This window comes from Ictalurus furcatus, chromosome 28 (genome assembly GCF_023375685.1).
Source record: "Ictalurus furcatus strain D&B chromosome 28, Billie_1.0, whole genome shotgun sequence".
NCBI lineage: Eukaryota > Metazoa > Chordata > Actinopteri > Siluriformes > Ictaluridae > Ictalurus > Ictalurus furcatus.
This window is the reverse complement of record NC_071282.1, coordinates 15,282,850-15,299,536: the sequence shown is the minus strand read 5'-3', so window position 1 is coordinate 15,299,536 and position 16,687 is coordinate 15,282,850. Positions and strand designations below refer to the sequence as shown.

General features: G+C 39.6%; 1 protein-coding gene across 1 annotated transcript; it reads left to right on the top strand.

Moving 5' to 3' along the window:
* The first annotated feature begins 13,003 nt into the window (after nt 1-13,003).
* LOC128603311 (proteinase-activated receptor 3-like) lies at nt 13,004-13,888 on the top strand. Its single transcript, XM_053617617.1, has one exon. The coding sequence runs from the start codon at nt 13,037-13,039 to the stop codon at nt 13,886-13,888; it is 852 nt and encodes a 283-aa protein (XP_053473592.1). The 5' UTR covers nt 13,004-13,036.
* The last annotated feature ends 2,799 nt before the right edge of the window (nt 13,889-16,687 follow it).

The window sequence follows — 16,687 nt, the reverse complement described above, 5'->3', positions numbered from 1 at the left end:
GAATCACATTGATGCTAGAACATTCTTTTCAGACATGGCAGTCCCAAAGTTAAGACGGAGAGGGAATTTAGATGGACGAGGCAGGAAGGTTATTTGCATGTGGAAAAGACTTTGAGCAAGTGCAATGCTCTGATAGTGAAAGATCCTCAAAGGTGGAAAGCGGTTTTATTTTCTCTGTATTCTCTGAATGTACACGAACAACTTGATGTGGTGTTTGCCATGTGAGAAGCATGTAAGTTTGAAAAATAGCTTGAAGAACTATCATCTGTGCGAAGAATGAATTGTGTTGGGTGGCATGAATTACTTCTTCATGGATCACAAGTAGTACAGACAGTTGAAGATTAGAAAAAAGACCAGGTGAGCCTGTTAGCCTCTTACCTGACAGGAGTGGAACCCAATGTGGTCTTCTACTGTTGTAGCAGATCCACCTCAAGGTCTGACGTGTTGTGCTTTCTGAGATATTTTTCTGCTCATCATGGTCGGAAACAGTTGGTAGTTGAGTTACCGTAGCCTTCCTGTCAGCTTGAACCAGTCTGGTCATTCTCCTCTAGGAGATCACCTCATCAAGGTGTTTCCACCCAAAGAACTGGTGCTCACTGGATGTTTAGTTGGGTTTTTTTTTTTTGCACCATTCTGTGTAAACTCTACAGACTGTGTGTGTGAAAATCCAAGGAGGTCAGCAATACTCAAACCAGAGCATCTGACACCAACCACAACCATGCCACAGTCAAATTGACTGAGATCACACTGTTTCTGCATTCGGATGTTTGAAGTGAGCTTTAACTGAAGCTCTTGATCTGTCTCTGCATGATTTTATGCATTGTGCTGATCGAATACTTGCATGAATGAGCGAGTGTATAGGTGTTCTTAATAAAATAGCTGGTGAATGTATATTTGAGTATATTTTAGTTACTGGCCCTTTTCTTGTGTAACCTCATTAATTTACACTTTTAAACTTGACACCTGACAACTGGAACCAAACATTTGACAGCTGATACCTGACACCAGGTTGTCTTACATAAGATACAAATATAGATCCAAATCATACCTGATATTTGACACTTGATACCTGAAACCTGATGACTAATAAATTAATTAAATAAGTCAGGACATGGTTGGCAAAATACTTAAAAAAAAAAAAAAAGCTATGCTAAATTTAGTGAGCAGTGTGAAAGATTATTTGAAATCCTCTTTGAAATCCTGTTTTACATTTTCTAACTACATTATCCTAAGAAGTTACAAGTCTTTGGAAATGAATCAGTTCATTTATGGTTATACAATATATAAAATGATTAAATGTGAACTGATATCCAACTACTATGTAGCTACACATAGTAGAAATTTAGGTCAATATTCAGTCCACCAACTAAAAATATCCAATCAAGAGCAGTCCTATAGTCAGAAACTGACAAAAGCTATAGGACAAATTAAAAGAAATTGTGAGTGTAAAAGTGTCTCAAAAGTGTTGCTTGGGGTTAGGAGAGGAATAAAACACTTGGAGGTGTTATTATAGGAAAATAAATCACTGACTGGATGGTGTGATTAAGAAGAGGACATTTTCCTATAACCGCAAATCCTGAAGAGTTTTATTTCTCTTATATTACTGAAATTTTGCCACGGATTAAAAATTTAGAATTATTAAAGAAAGACACATTTGTAATATTAGTATACTTTTAATGATGTAGAACGTCCATGAAGCAAGTTCCTCTTATTGCTTACTTTATAACAGCTATAATCAGTCGTTTCCTTACCAGGCTTGTTCCCTCTCTCTTGTAGTTATTAAAATGAGAAAAAAAAACCCTGCAGTGTGTCATGATACCGAGAAACCTCAAAAGTCTTACCAGCCTATCTTAGTCTCTTCATAGAAATCAATCAAACAAAACAACAACAACAAAAAAAAAACAACAGAAAAAAACCCCCCACCCCACAGCCTATCATGTTATCAGGAAACTGCAAAGTGCAAAGCCCTATGTCCTGAAGATTTTCCCATAGTGGAAAACATGCAGTTATAGAAAATTAAAGAACACCTTCTGACCAATCAGAATCAAGAATTCAACAGTGCTGCATGGGGCAGAAAACTACCTTAAGACACAACAAAAAGTTCACAACAGAATTGCATTGCACAAAATAATGTATATGTTTCCTTATTTTTGCTACAAAACAAAAATTTTTAAGGTTGAAAATCATTCAATTGTTTGGGCATTTTTCAAATTGTCTGATTTATATTAAAATAGAGTAGAGACGTTTCAAGGTTATGGTTTATAAATATATACATCCTTTACTGTATACCTCATATATCCAGTATATAACATTTGCTTAAAAGATTTGCATAATTGCATAATTATCTGTAAATTACTGATTTATTTACATTAAACCCAGTTAAAGTTTGTCTCTTTTTTCAACATGCCAACACTATCACAGCACAAAGATCAATTTGTTTATTGTAAAAATGATTTCAGTAAAAATTTGTATTGACGTCATTTTATGACCTTTTCCCTCAGATGTCAGAATGACATTTAATGACATTTAAAATCGCATGTTTTTACAATGGGTTTTAAAATTAAGTTTATTTTTCTTTCAAAGAAATTGTTCAGCTTTCATTTAATCAACACCTGATTTTTCTTTTACTTTTTAATGCAGGAATCTGGTTAATTTCTTAATTAAACTTGACATGCAGAATTGTAGGCCACAGATGTGTTTTTTTTTAATAGAGCAGATGACAACTATGCCCTCTTTGCAGCATGTAAATGTAGAAACCAGGTGCTTTTCTTATCAGAAGAACAAATGTAAATTTCAGGAGAATATTCAGTCCTCAATTCAAGTATTCAAATATTCATGGAAATATTCTTTTTCTGAGCATGTGGTGAGAAATTGTAAATAAACAAAGTTATATTCACACTGCATCCCTGTACATTGTATAAAGTTTTATAGAACGCTTGCTTTCATTTTAGGGTATTTTGAAGTTGTTCTGAATCTGTTCTGATCAGCTGTCGTGCTCAGTAACTCAGTAACTCAGTAATCTCCATGAGTTTGTTAATAAGACCCAGGAAACTTGCAGTAAAGGTTCTTTGTAATTAACCTGCATCAGGAAGTTGTAATGTGACTATCATATCAATGATTCTCTCTCTTGCTGATTTGTGCAATATTTAAAATCCATGAAAGAAGAGTTGGTGACGATCCCTTTATCTAGAAGCAGCAGCTCATCACTTAATCTGGGGATTCAGGGAATCAAAATGTGCACTAGTGCACATGTGATGATAAAAAGAAATTGGACCAACCAAGCAGGACCAATCAAAGAACAACTTTTTTTCTAAGAGTGTAGTCATAAATTCATAAACATCATGCAAATACTGTATCTTTATTAGATTAAGACTAAGGTTCAACATGTACCAGGGATGATGAGCGGATTTTATTTTGTATTTGTATTCGGTAACAGGTATTGGGTTTTATGTTGGGCTACAATGCTTTAAGGGGGAAACTTTTAAGGGGAAACTTGTTAAAAAGAAGCAGCAGCATCTGCTCCATCATCAGCACCTTTGCTTTTGAAACTTGGAGTCAGGCAGCTGCCAGGCTTCGTTACATCCATGTAACAAATTATGCTTTGTTACACTGAATTTCACGAGTGAACCAATGGCAAATTGCATCATGGTCAATCGGTGTGATTGATGAGGACTTGCCAGAACGCGCTCTCTGTGACTGGATGCAAAATATCCCTGTGGTGCTGAATCATGGGTACTGGGCTGTGCTCTGTACCTGGGCCTGGCTCGTGTCAAACATCCTCAGATGAGTATGTTCTTTCTAGACTGTCAGCGTCGGATTCACATGCATGTGTGTGGACTTTGGAGAGGAAGGGAATAATTACCATTAGCATCGGTTATGTTGCAGATAATTAAGTTGGTTTGTCATTTTATATTTGCATGACATTTGACTATATACATATATATAACATGGCCAGGTACAGGCACTGCACACTGATACAACTTTGTATGACAATAACGATATAAGAAAATAGTATAGAAGAGCCTATAGGAAGCCTCAGAAGGATTCGGCTCCGGGAGTGAGCCCTTTGGTGGGGGGGGCTCTGTAACGTCGCAGCAAACTCGCAACTACAGTTCCCAGAATGTACTGCCAACCACAAACATGGCTGACGAGAACTACACTTCCCGGCCATGCACGTGCTCACGTTTGCCGGAGTACTGAGTGCTAACACCTGTGCTTCATCATAGGTTATAAAAGGCCTTGTTAACTTCAGCGCCTCACGAAGTAAACGCTCAGCAGCCTTACCTCTGACGTTCACCAAGCCTTTGTCTGAGTTTCGGAATTCTACGGTTTTTGGATTTATCGCCTGTATTTGGATTACGTTTCCCTGCCAAGCCCAGTCTGAATTGTTCGCCCAATCGCCTGACCTACTGCTGTCTTCCGTGTTTCGTCTTCCACCTGATCCTCGCACTCTAGTCCTGCTTGCCTCCAACAAGGTATCGTAACAGAGGACTTCGCCTACTATGGAGGCAGCAGATGCCCCAGAGTGGCAATGCCACATCCTACAGCAGAATCGAGCGATAACTGTACAGCAGGACCAGATATCGTCTGCGCCGAACCAACCGCCCCGCGCTGTGGGGTCCCCTGCCACCATAGCCAGCACCCCCAGCCAAGCCCATGCAGCTCGGCCAGACCCGGCTCTGCTAGGAGGAGAGGGAGAGGTGACGTCATGAGTCTCGCTGCTTTTATTGCGGCAAGGGCACCCACCTTGTCCGTCAGTGCCCCCACAAGATGCCACGACCAGCCGAGGGGAGTGCGGACCGCCAACCTCGTCGCCAAACGGGGAGTTCAATCCGAACACACACTCCACATATATTCATATTACCCATTAAAATAGAGCATTCTGGCCAGTCTTTTGTGCTTTCAGCGCTAATCGACTCAGGAGCGGCCGGGAACTTCATAGATCAGAAGATGGTGCAGAACCTCAGCCTCCCCGTACGTCCCCTGCTCCAGCCAAGTCAAATCCAGTCCATAGATGGGTCTCCCATGGGGGGGAGTCATATCCCACTGCACGCTGCCACTAAGACTGCAAGTTAGTGCCTTCCACCACGAAACCATTGTCCTGTACATCACGGTCTCCACCTGGCACCCTGTCATTCTAGGCTTACCTTGGCTGGAGCTTCACAACCCCCAGGTCTCTTGGACGGACAAGCAGGTTACCCAATGGTCCCCGTACTGCCTGAGCAAATGCCTAAATGGCCCCGCAGCCCCTTTGGCAGCTACGATAGTGGATAGCCCCATGTCTTGTGTTCTAGTCACGGTCCCTCCCGAATATCGCGACCTCAGTGAAGTGTTCAGCAAGGAGAAAGCACACCGACCCTACGACTGCGCCATTGACCTCCTTCCCGGAGCCAGTCCACCTCAGGGTCATGTATACTCTCTCTCCCAAGCTGAACACCGAGCCATGGAAGAATACATAAAGGAGGCCCTCCAACAAGGGTACATTAGACCCTCCACGTCCCCCACATCCGCCAGGTTCTTCTTTGTGGAAAAGAAAGGAGGGGGCCTACGACCATGTATTGACTACCGGGGCCTAAACCAAGTGACAGTCAAGTACCAGTAACCCCTGCCACTAGTTCCGGCAGCCCTTGAACAGTTAAGATCTGCGACCATCTTCACGAAGCTGGACCTGTGTAGTGCGTACAACCTGGTCCGCATCCGGGAGGGGGATGAGTGGAAGATGGCTTTTAGCACCACCTCAGGGCACTACGAATACTCGGTCATGCGGTGTGTGCTCTCTAACGCCCCCTCGGTGTTCCAGAGTCTAATTAATGATGTCCTGAGAAACATGTTGGGGAGGAGCATCATTGCATACATTGACAACATCCTGGTGTATTCGGCGTCCCTGGAAGAGCATATCGACCATGTCTGGCAGGTGTTGCAGCGCCTGTTGCAACATCAACTTTATGTAAAGTCCGAGAAGTGTGAGTTCCACCAACACACGATCTCCTTCCTAGGATACATCATTAGCCAGAAGGGGGTTACCATAGACCGGTGCAAGATACAAGCGGTGGTGGAATGGCCCACCCCCGAACCGTCAGGGAGTTGCAACGGTTCATTGGCTTTGCGAACCTTTACCGACGGTTCATTTGAGACTTCAGTAAGATAGCACAACCCCTGACGTCCCTCCTGCGTGGCAAGCCCAGGTGGCTCCTTTGGACCCCAACCGCCCATGAGGTGCTGGATAACCTCAAGCAGGCCTTCACCATGGCCCCCATCCTTATACACCCAGATCCCTCCAGACCCTTCGTCGTGGAGGTTAATGCCTCTGAGGCAGGGGTAGGGGCCATTCTCTCTCAGAGGCTCCGAGATAAACCCAAGCTGCACCCCATAGCGTTCTTCTCCCAGAAGTTGTCGACAGCGGAACACAATTATGATGTGGGGAACTGAGAACTCCTGGCAGTTAAACTGGCCCTGGAGGAGTGGAGGCACTGGTTGGAGGGTGCCACCCACCCGTTCCTTATCTATACAGGCCATAAAAACCTGGAGTACCTGAGGACGGCCAAACGTCTCACGCCCCACCAGGCCCACTGGTCCCTGTTCTTCTCCAGGTTCCAGTTTACCTTATCATATAGCCCAGGAGCAAAGAACACTAAGGCCGACGCTCTGTCACAAATCCACTGCCCTGAGAGCCGAGCGGACCATGGAGATTATATCCTGCCCCCCTCCTGTATTGTTAGCGCCATAGAGTGGACTCTGGACCAGGCCTTAGCACGCTTCCCCAGGTCACGAATCCCGGCAGCATGTCCTCCCGGCACGCAATTTGTTCCGAAGCGATACTGACTGGAGCTCATCACCTGGGCCCACACAGCACTAGCGATGGGCCACCCATGAATACATTGCACCCACCGACTACTGGCCTAGAAATACTGGTGGCCCCACATGTCTAGGGAAGTACAGTGCATCGTATCCTCATGCTCCACATGCGCCCAGGCTAAGGTACCGTGTACTCTACCAGCCAGTAAACTGGTGCCTCTATATATCCCCGTATGCCCGTGGTCCCACTTGGCGCTAGACTTCATCACGGACTTGCCGGAGTCACAGGGGAACACCGTGATACTAGTGATCATCGATCATTTTCCAAAATCCCTGCACCTCATTCCACTGCCCACCATCCCTTCTGCCTTTGCTATGGCCGAGCTGCTATTCCAACATGTGTTCAGATACTTTGGTATCCTGGAAGAGATCATGAGTGACAGGGGGCTGCAATTCACGTCTCGAGTCTGGGCCAGCTTCATGGAGAAGATGGTTGTCACTGTTAATCTCACCTCTGGTTACCACCCCCAGGCCAACGGACAGGTATAACGGGCTAACCAAGAAGTCGCTAGATTCCTCCGAACCTTTTGTGCCACCAACCCGGAGGACTGTGTCCAATTCCTCCCGTGGGCGGAGTATGCACAGAACTCCCTACGACACTCCGCAATGCAGCTCACCCCCTTCCAGTGTGTCTTGGGCTACCAGCTGCCTTTATTTCCCTGGAATGCCAACCCCACCAACTTGCCAGCGGTGGATGAATGGTTCCACCGGAGTGAGCAGGTCTGGGAACGCACACATCAACATTTGGTACAGATCTCCCACACTGCCAAACAAAAGGTGGACCATCGCCGGAGCGATCATCCCAACAACCAACCCGGGGACAGGGTGTGGCTTTCCACAAGAGACCTAAAACAGCCACTCCCAGGCAGGAAACTTACCCCCAGGTATATCGGCCCCTTTCGAATCCAGAAACAAATTAACGAGGTCACATACTGCCTGGACTTGCCCAAGCACAGCCGCATCGCCCCGTCATTCCAATGTCTCTCTCCTTAAGCCAGTGATACCGGGTCCCTTGGCCATGGCGGTGCCAGGTGACTCTCCACCGGAACTGCTAGAGATTGAAGGCCACCCAGCCTACCGTGTCCGCAACATCCTAAACTCCAGACATAGGAGAGGTAAACTCGAGTATCTGGTGGACTGGGAGGGCTATGGCTGAGAGGAGCAGTGCTGGATCCTGTCCCAGGACATTTTGGACCCAAACCTGTGCAGGGACTTCCATGCTGCTCACCCAGCTAAACCGAGACCACGGAGGAGAGGGAGGCCTCAGAAGGATTCGGAGTACTGAGTGCTAACACCTGTGCTTCATCATAGGTTATAAAAGGCCACGTTAACTTCCACGCCTCGTGAAGTAAATGCCCAGCAGCCTTACCTCTGACGTTCACCAAGCCTTTGTCTGTGTTTCGGAATTCTATGGTTTTTGGATTTATTGCCTGTATTTGTATTATGTTTCCCTGCCTAGCCCAGTCTGGATTATTCGCCCGATCGCCTGACCTACTGCTGTCTTCCGTGTTTTGTCTTCCGCCTGATCCTCGCACTCTAGTCCTGTTCGTCCGCACTTGCCTCTAACAAGGTATCGTAACATCTGGGGCACTTTGGGGATTCATCAGTTGTTCCAACTGGGGAGAGCTAGAGTGCCTATGTAGAATTCTACAACAGCGAGTTTTTCTACCACAAAAGGTTCCAAGTACATGTGTATATGAAGCTAAGAACCTTTAATTACTCAAAGAAGATGTGATTGAACATATTCATATTATCTACAGTGACACGAATTATAAAAAGTTGTGTACTTGTGAGAGAAGTACAATCTACACTCTTAGGGGTTCCTCAAGGGTTCTTCAATGATTCACTGGATAATTAAGGGTGCTTCATTCACAAAAGAGGCTTCTACTTGGAATCAAAGTTAGGAGGGAAACACTCAGAGATAAACAACTTTTTTCTAAGAGTGTAGACATAAATTCATAAACATCATGCAAATACTGTATCTTCGTTAGATTAAGACTAAGGTTCAACATGTACCAGGAAAAGTCACAGATTTTAAGATAAGTATGAGTGGATTTTATTGAAAACAATGAATTGTGAGTGAAATTTATTAAAGCATTTGGTAACAGGTATCGGGTTTTACATTTGGCTGCAATACTGTAAGGGGAAACTTGTTAAAAAGAAGATGTGTGAAAACAGCAGCAGAAGCAGCAGCATCTGCTCCATCATCAGCACCTTTCTTTTTGAAACTTGGAGTCAGGCAGCTGCCAGGCTTCGTTACATCCATGTAACAAATTACACTTTGTTACACTGAATTTCACGAGTGAACCAATGGACTGTTGCATCAGTTGTTTACTTCAAAATTTCCGTCAGGCTCCAATGGCAAATTGCATCATTGTCAATCGGTGTGAATGATGAGGACTTGCCAGAACGCGCTCCCTGTGACTGGATGCAAAATATCCCTGTGGTGTTGAATCATGGGTACTGGGCTGTGCTCTGTACCTGGGCCTGGCTCGTGTCAAACATCCTTAGATGAGCGTGTTCTTTCTAGACTGTCAGCGTCGGATTCACATGCATGTGTGTGGACTTTGGAGAGGAAGGGAATAATTATCAGTAACATCGGTAAGGTTGCAGATACTTCTGTTGGTTTGTCATTTCATATTTGCATGACATTTGACTATATACATATATATATATAACATGGCCAGGTACAGGCACTGCACACTGACACAACTTTGTATGACAATAATGATATAAGAAAATAGTACAGAAGATCAGGAATAATTATTCACAAGTGAAAACAGCTACAGTTGGGACGAATATATGTGAGTGTACTAAATTTTTTCTTATTTAAAGTGCTATTAAGTAGTTATTACTTAAAAAACTTTTTTTTTAAGTTACCCAAATATCTTTTAGCTGTTTAAATTTTTTTATATATGTATATTCTGTTTTTGCTTAAAATTTCCGCCCAATTTTTCTCAACAAGTTGTGACTCTCTCTATATTTCATTCAACAGTAAATCCGGTACACTTCTAACATACATCATTTCATAAACATCTGTTAACCAACTAAATGTTAGTAATTTTTTATGCTTAATCAAGAATTAATAACCGCGAATTTGACAAAAAAACTTCCTGCCATTCTTTTAATAGCTTTAACAGGAACTATCTCCTGAGATCTTTTTCCAATCGAGTTTCCACATAGGAACTTGTTGGCTGTTGTTTCTAAGTTGTTATATATAGATCTCATAGCTATAAAGATATACACTACATGTATATATTATATACATTTTGTCTTAGATGTTTGCTTTATGTCTTCTTTGTTAGTCTGTCTGTGGAAAAATGTTCAAAAGAGCAAATTTCAGGTTTCTGAAAATTCAATTTCCATAAAACTTAGCTGTTACAGAGAAATGTTGAATGTAATTAAAGAAAGTTACAAGTAACAGATCACTTGCTTCTTAAAAAAACAAACAAAAAACTTAAAATATGGTGTCTTGTATTGAAACAAGAAGCAAGTGCGCCAGCCGAAGTGCCCACAAGAATTGTGGCAGCTTCTCCCTGATGTACGGAAAAAAACTAACGAGCCATTAAAACTGTGTGAGACTGATGCAGTTTTAAAACCAAAGATTGCTTTCATGAAATATAAACATGCATTATTATTTTTGAACTGTTAACTGCTCCTTATAGTCCTATATATATATATATATATATATATATATATATATATATATATATATGTGTGTGTGTGTGTTTCATTTCTCTGTTTGAAGGACTTTCTTCACATATGCATATATATTTCCATATGGCTGTTCTTTATATGCATACCTTATATCTATATACAAATATAATATATTACAGATATATACACTGCAGTTATGATATGGATAATTAAAGAATGAAAATTAATTACATTTCTAAGTTATTATATGTGTATGATTATTTGTTCCTGCTTTCAGGGTATTAATGAAATGTAATAAAGAGTGTTTAGTAGAAAGCTATAATGAAATTTTTTTCTGCTCTACATTATGTAGACTCAATATTCTTGTTTAAAAAGTTACATTATTGTGTATCTTTTAACTAAGAGGGTACATGCGGGGTAGATTTTAAGGAACATCAGTGATCCTTAAAGTTCAATTATACAAACGCCTTACATTATTCTTTTAAAGCTATACTGTATTCATACGATTGTCAGATGTTTTTAGATACAAAATAACACATATTTGATAGTAGCACACCAGCAACAAGGGAATGTACAGTGCGATACCTTTCTGAGGGTGTAGGAGGGCATGGCACAAACACAATATTATTTTACTATATATATATATATATATATATATATATATATATATATATATATATATATATATATATATATATGAGTATGATTATACCATGTGTTGCTGCTTTCAAATAGACTGAGGCTTTTAATTAAATCTAGTAATGATTGGTTAGAAAAAAAATAAAGAAATAAAGAATGATTGATTATATAGTACAAACAATTGCTATAGAACTATAAATATTCCTTCAAAAATAATGAAATTAAATGATTCTACATTAAAAACAAATACTATAAAAAGCAGTAAACAGTATTAAATGAAACACATTCAGTATTTGGTGTGATGACCCTTTGCTTTCTCAGGTGTGCAGTTTTATAAGGAGATGAGCTGCAAGTTTTATTGAGCATCTTGCAGAACCAGACACGGTTCTTCTTCAGACTTTGACTGTCGCACTCACGTCTTATTTTTGTAGAAAAACCCAGCAGCCTTCATTATGTTTTTTTTGACTGGTCTCTTTCGTAATATGCTGCTTTCTTTACTGACATGCAAACATTTAATTTTGTGCTGGAAAAGTAATATTTTGGAATCTAAAATATTTTTGTACTGACTCAATGTAGAAGTCATAAAATAAAAATCTAAAACAAAGTTTGTACTAAAAAAATCGGTTACCTAAGACTTTTGCACAGTACTGTATACTAGAGCGTACAGGTTTTTGTTTTCTACCTTTAATATGCATCTTTCACCTGGAACCCTGACTATAATGTACTTTTATAAGTGATTTGAATGTACATTATATGAAACGTAATTTAAGTTTTTCGTGTAATGCTTCACAAGGTACAACTACATGCACCTTTCTGGGTAAAAGATACAAACTTCAAAAACACTCGTAATTTAACTTTATGTAGACAAAACATTCTCATAAACTGGACAGTGACTTGGGAGCCTTACGACCTAAACGCAATAATATTTTCCTGTATATGCCATATACTATATATGAGTATGATTATTCCATTTCTTGCTGCTGTCAGAAAGACAGAGGTTTTTAATGAAGTACAAATAATTTAGTAGGAAGAAAAAATTAAAGCCTTAAAGATACACTTCATGCATCTTTCTAAGTAAAAGAAACATACTAACGCTATAGAAAATATACACTTGAGAGAGCCTCACCATCGCCAAGGTGAAGTACAGTTTAGTAGATTTTTTCTGAGAGTGTGTTCTACACACCTTTCCTTGTCGCTGGGGTTGTACAATCAAGGGTACATTTTATGTGTATGGTGTCCTGCAATGGACTGGCGTCCCATCCAGGGTGTATTCCTGCCTCACGCCCAATGTTCCCGGGATAGGCTCTGGATCAACTGTGACCCTGATCAGAATAATGTGATTACTGAAAGCGAGTGAGTATGAGTATATGTGCCACATAGCATACATGAGTATGATTTTTCCATGTTGATATACATAAAAAAGAAATGTCTAATGAAATCTAGTCAATTTAGTAAAAAGTAAGAAAGATAGAAAGAAAGGTGACTTGACATTGTACTATTTCAGGAAACTGGAAAATGACCTATAGATGCTGTATAATTCATATACATTTTTATAATACATATGTATATCTTTCATTTCAGCTTGTTGTTTGTAGTTTCTTGTTTGGATCAGATGAGATGAGATGCGGTGCGTCTGTCAAGTTTAAAGAGTTAAATTTAATGTAGACTGTACAGTAGACTGTACAGTGATCTATAAATGGTGCACAACACAAATGCAATAATATTTTATATGCTTTTATAATACATATGTATATCTTTCATTTCAGTTTTGGAGTTTCTTGTTTGGATCAGCACCAGCTTTTGAGCGATGGAGATACATAATGACACCAGTAACACCCTGGTCTTTAACGGAAATGTCTCGGTGCCTGAAAAGACAGTGTATGAGATGTGCAGCCACATGCCTGAGATCATCCTCTTCTACCTGGGAATGCAGATTATTAACATGTTCATGGGCATCCCGACCAACCTCATAGTCCTGTGGCTAATCCACCGCAACAGGAGCGACTCGTCTACGTCGGACATCTTCATCTGGCACCTGGCTGTGCTGGACACCTTCTTCTGCCTCATCCCGCCACTGGAGCTGGCCAACCTGCTGTACCTGACCACCAGCAGCACCTGGTACATATTGCGCTTCTTTTACGGCATCAAGGACATGTCGCCGCTCTTCCTGGCATGCATCTGCATGGACCGCTACATGGCCGTGTGTCATCCCATCGTCTTCTCCAACTTGAAGGACCAGCGCCATCGTCCCGTGTGTGCCGTTGTCGTGTGGTTCATCACGCTAGTGTACGCCATACTGAAGTGCATGGGCAACATCCCCAACTTCGACAAAGTGTTCACGGTCATGATCCTGGCCACATTTGCATTCATGCTCTTCTGCAACATCTCCATCCTGTGGGCGCTGAGCCAATCGGGTCAAGGAAGGGATGACATGCACCCGGTCAAGAAAAGAGCTTTTAAGATGGTGCTCATTATTTTAGCCATCATAGTCTTTAACTACTTACCTCCTGTAGCTCTCTTCCCATTTCAGCCCTATTTCTCTCCCGATGTGTTTAAATGTTATATCCATTACATAGCTTTTGGCTTCATGGACATCAGCAGCAGCATTCAGCCTGTCCTGTACCTGTCCAATAAGAAGCTGCAATGTCCAGCGTGGTGCTGTAAGTGCTGCAGCAATAAAGACACAGAGACTGGAACAAGGCCTGAGTCATCCACGGTGTACACTACTAATGCATAGATGGGCCTTAAGGGGGGAAAAAAATCACATTTCACATATGATCAAAAGTTTTTCATATTTGAAAAACAAAAACTTGTGAAGGTGCATTGCACAATATTACACTTTAAAATGGAACATGTGAACTCAACATGTAAACACTATTTGATCACGTGAAAAAGAATGATTCATTTGATAAATAATAGAAAAAATCATATATTGAAGTGTAAATAAATGAATCACAGAGGAATAAAATCACCAAAACATTGACTCATTGAACTAAAGTAAATGTGTAACATCATGTATATAATGTTATCATATGGGCAAAAAATTGTTTATGTAAGATAAAATATGAATAAATATGTGCAAAATTAACATGAAAATAAACAAATCACGTAAATGATTCAAAGTCACATACAAAAGTGCATTTAAATACACGCCTTGGAACCGAACATCTGAACTCGGGTAAACATTTGACATTTGAACAACGTGATCATGTGAAAAAGAATTATTCATGTGAAAATCTATATGACTAAAATGAACATGTTTAAACAAAATTACTCGTGGAAAATAAAAGATGTGAATAAATCATGGAAATAAACGTGAAAAATGAACAAATCATGTGAAAAGAAATGGTGCAAAAAATAATGCGTAAGTAAAAGAAAAAAAAGTGTGTAAAAAAATCACGTGTGAAAAGAAATCAATCACTATTATACATGTAAAGTCCATGTGGCTTTTCTGTAAAGGGGTCTTTTATATAAAATGTTGGATTTTAATGGTTGCAAAACCATGCAAGGAGACTTTTCTTTCTCTTTCCTTCTTTGGTGGAAAGCTTTGCTATTTGAAGTCTCAAAAATTCAATTAGGCCAACATTTCTGAATGTACATATGTAATATTTTTCTTAGTTACTTAGACACTGAAAAAAACAACACAATTACTCGGATTAAAAAAACAATAACTCATTAGCAAGTAACCATTTTTAATTTCCAGAAGAACCTTGTGGTTCATGATTGTTGTTGTTGTTGCCATAACAGACTGAATAATTATTTGTACCACAAAGATTCTTCTTTTGATGGAAATATTTTTGTTCTTTGTGGCACCTACCAATGTTTGATATCCATCAGTCAAACCATCCTCTAGCTGAAAAAAAAAAAAAAAAAACAGTCTAAAGGACCTTTCGTAGGGGTGGGTGACATAAAATTATCCTATGATTCTTGAGGGCAATTCTATGATGCACGATATGTATTACGATACATAGGTTTTCTTACAAACTACCTGTAAAACAGTAGTGCTTCATTAAAAAAAGAGCACGGTCTACAAAAATACATTTAAATAAAAAAATGACATTCATATATGACATTATTTAAAATATATACAAGAGGAAAAAGGAGAAAAACGTTTAAATCTGAAAACATTTAACATTATCTCAGCGTCTTCTAATCAGAATTAATTTTTAAAAATCCCAATATCCACATTTCAGAAAAGTGTATTGTGGCATAATTCACCAATTACAGTCTAGAAATACATAAACATACATTACAAACAATTCTATGTTCACAAAATAATGTAAATGTTTTCTTATTTTTGCTACAAAACTAAATTGTTTTAGGGTTGAAAACCATTAAATTGTTTGGGCATTCTTTAACTTTTGAAATGGTCTGATTTATATTCAAATAAAGTAGAGACGTTTCAAGGTTATGGCTTATAAAGATATACATCTTTTATTGTATACCTCTGTGTATTCAGTATATAACATTTGTTTAAAAGATTTACATATTTACCTGTAAATTACTCATTTATTTACACGTTAAACCCAGTTAAAGGTTGTCTCTTTGTTCAACATGCCAACACTATCACAGCACAAAGATCAATTTGTTTATTGTAAAAATGATTTCAGTAAAAATTTGTATTGACGTTGTTTTATGACCTTTTTCCTCAGATGTCAGAATGACATTTAATGACATTTAAAATCACATGTTTTTACAATGGGTTTTAAAATTAAGTTTATTTTTCTTTGCAAAGAAACTTTCAATTAATCAACACCTGATTTTTTTTCCTTTTTAATGCAGAAATCTGGTTGATTTCTTAATTAAACTTGACATGCAGAATTGTAGGCCACAGATGACAACTATGCCCTCTTTGCAACATGTAAATGGAGAAACCAGGTGCTTTTCTTATCAGAAGGACGAATGTAAATTTCAGGACAATATTCATTTCTCAATTTAAGTATTCAAATATTCAGGGTCATGGCTTTTTCTGAGCATGTGGTGAGAAATTGTTAAAAAAAAAAAAAAGTTCCATTCATGCCGCATCCCAATACATTGTATAAAGTTTTATAGAACGTTTGCTTTCATTTTAGGGTATTTTGAAGTTGTTGTTAATCTGTACCAGCTGTCCTGCTCAGTAACTCAGTAACTCAGTAATCTCCATGAGTTTGTTAATAAAACCCAGGGAACCTGAAGTTAAGGTTCTCTGTAATTGACCGGGTGTCAATTACACCTGCAAATGACCTGATGTAATTGCATCAGGAGGTTGAAATGATTCTCTCTATTGCTGATTTGTGGAATATTTCAAATCCATGAAAGAAAAGTTGGTGACAATCCCTTTATCTAGAAGCAGCAGCTCATCATTTAATCTGGGGATTCAGGGAATCAAAATATGCACTGGCGCACATGTGATGATAAAAAGATATTGGAGTGGAATTTTATCCACACAGCTAATATTTACACTATTCATATTTCTGGATTAGATGTCAACCAACGCATATTACTTTAGAATACAGTTAGAGCTTAGCACAGAAAAAAAAAATTCTGAAGGTTTCTG